At 42.2% G+C, this 1,141-nt stretch overlaps 1 protein-coding gene across 1 annotated transcript; it reads left to right on the top strand.

Annotated features, from left to right (window-relative positions):
• Positions 1-93: 93 nt before the first annotated feature.
• LOC101503195 (uncharacterized) lies at positions 94-1,125 on the top strand (the record flags this gene model as incomplete). The annotated part of the gene is made up of 1 exon (XM_004516858.1): positions 94-1,125. A coding segment is annotated over exon 1 (1,032 nt), but the record flags the coding sequence as incomplete, so codon positions are not given.
• Positions 1,126-1,141: the final 16 nt, after the last annotated feature.

The raw sequence follows: 1,141 nt of genomic DNA, 5'->3' as shown, positions 1-1,141 counted from the left end.
GCAGAGTATGCTGCTAAGTTCGAGGAATTATCCAGGTACTATCCACTCTATGTTGGAGAGGCAAGAGAAAAGTTGAAATGCATCAAGTTTGAAATGGGACTCAGGCCAGAGATCAAGAAACAGGTTGGAATGCAAGAGATTCGTGACTTTCCTACCCTAGTGAATAAGAGTAGGATTTATGATGAGGATAGCTGTGCTGAAAAGGCACATTACCGAAACACTGGAATCATGAAGGACAAGAGGCCTATGCATCATAATAGAGGAAAACCTTACTCCTTCCCTCCTAGTAGATCTGGAAGGCGTTTGAGTTATCAACAACACAGTTTTTCAGCTGGAAAAGGAGCTAGTAGTGGTAACAGAAAAGGAAATGGGAACAGTTATAGTTATGGGAGTGGTAGAGGAAACCCCAATGGACGAGGAGTTAGTAATGAAAATAGTAACTTGAGTCAAGTCTCGCACAACAACCATGGTTATAATGGTGATCCAGCTACTCCTATCCGATGTCACAGGTATGGTAAGAAGGGTCACATGGCATACAAATGTAGAGATGTTGTAGTTACTTGTTTTAATAGTCAACAACAACGCCACATTAGCACCACATGCCCCTACCCAAGGAAGACTCCACAGCCTAGAAACCAGAGTTCCCAAGCCAGCCGACCTAAATCCAATGGAAGAGTCTTTGCCCTTAGTGGTGCAGGAGCGTCTGAGAAAGACAACTTGATCCAAGGTACATGTCTCATAAGTGATACTCCTTTATTTGTACTATTTGATTGTGGTGCCACTCATTCCTTTGTGTCTCTTGACTGTGTTAGACGTTTAGGACTACCTGTATCTCGTTTACGATATGATTTGATTGTGAATACCCCAACTAGTGATTCTGTTGATACCTCTAGTGTTTGTCTTGACATTTCTATCCATGTCTGTGGAAGGGACTTCCGAGTTGACTTAATGTGTTTACCTTTGCGTCTGGTTGATGTGATTCTTGGTATGGATTGGCTATCTGCCAACCGTGTCCGCGTAGATTTTCTTAGTAAAACCATTAAATTCATGGAGTCAGAAGAGAGGGATAAGCCTATCAAATATATCCACCAACCAAGTGAAGGAACTCTTGAAAGAAGATGCCCAGTTATACATGATCCTA

The sequence above is a fragment of the Cicer arietinum genome, unplaced genomic scaffold (genome assembly GCF_000331145.2).
Source record: "Cicer arietinum cultivar CDC Frontier isolate Library 1 unplaced genomic scaffold, Cicar.CDCFrontier_v2.0 Ca_scaffold_1603_v2.0, whole genome shotgun sequence".
Taxonomy (NCBI): Eukaryota; Viridiplantae; Streptophyta; class Magnoliopsida; order Fabales; family Fabaceae; genus Cicer; species Cicer arietinum.
The sequence above is the reverse complement of the archived record's forward strand: the minus strand, read 5'-3'. Positions and strand labels throughout refer to the sequence as shown.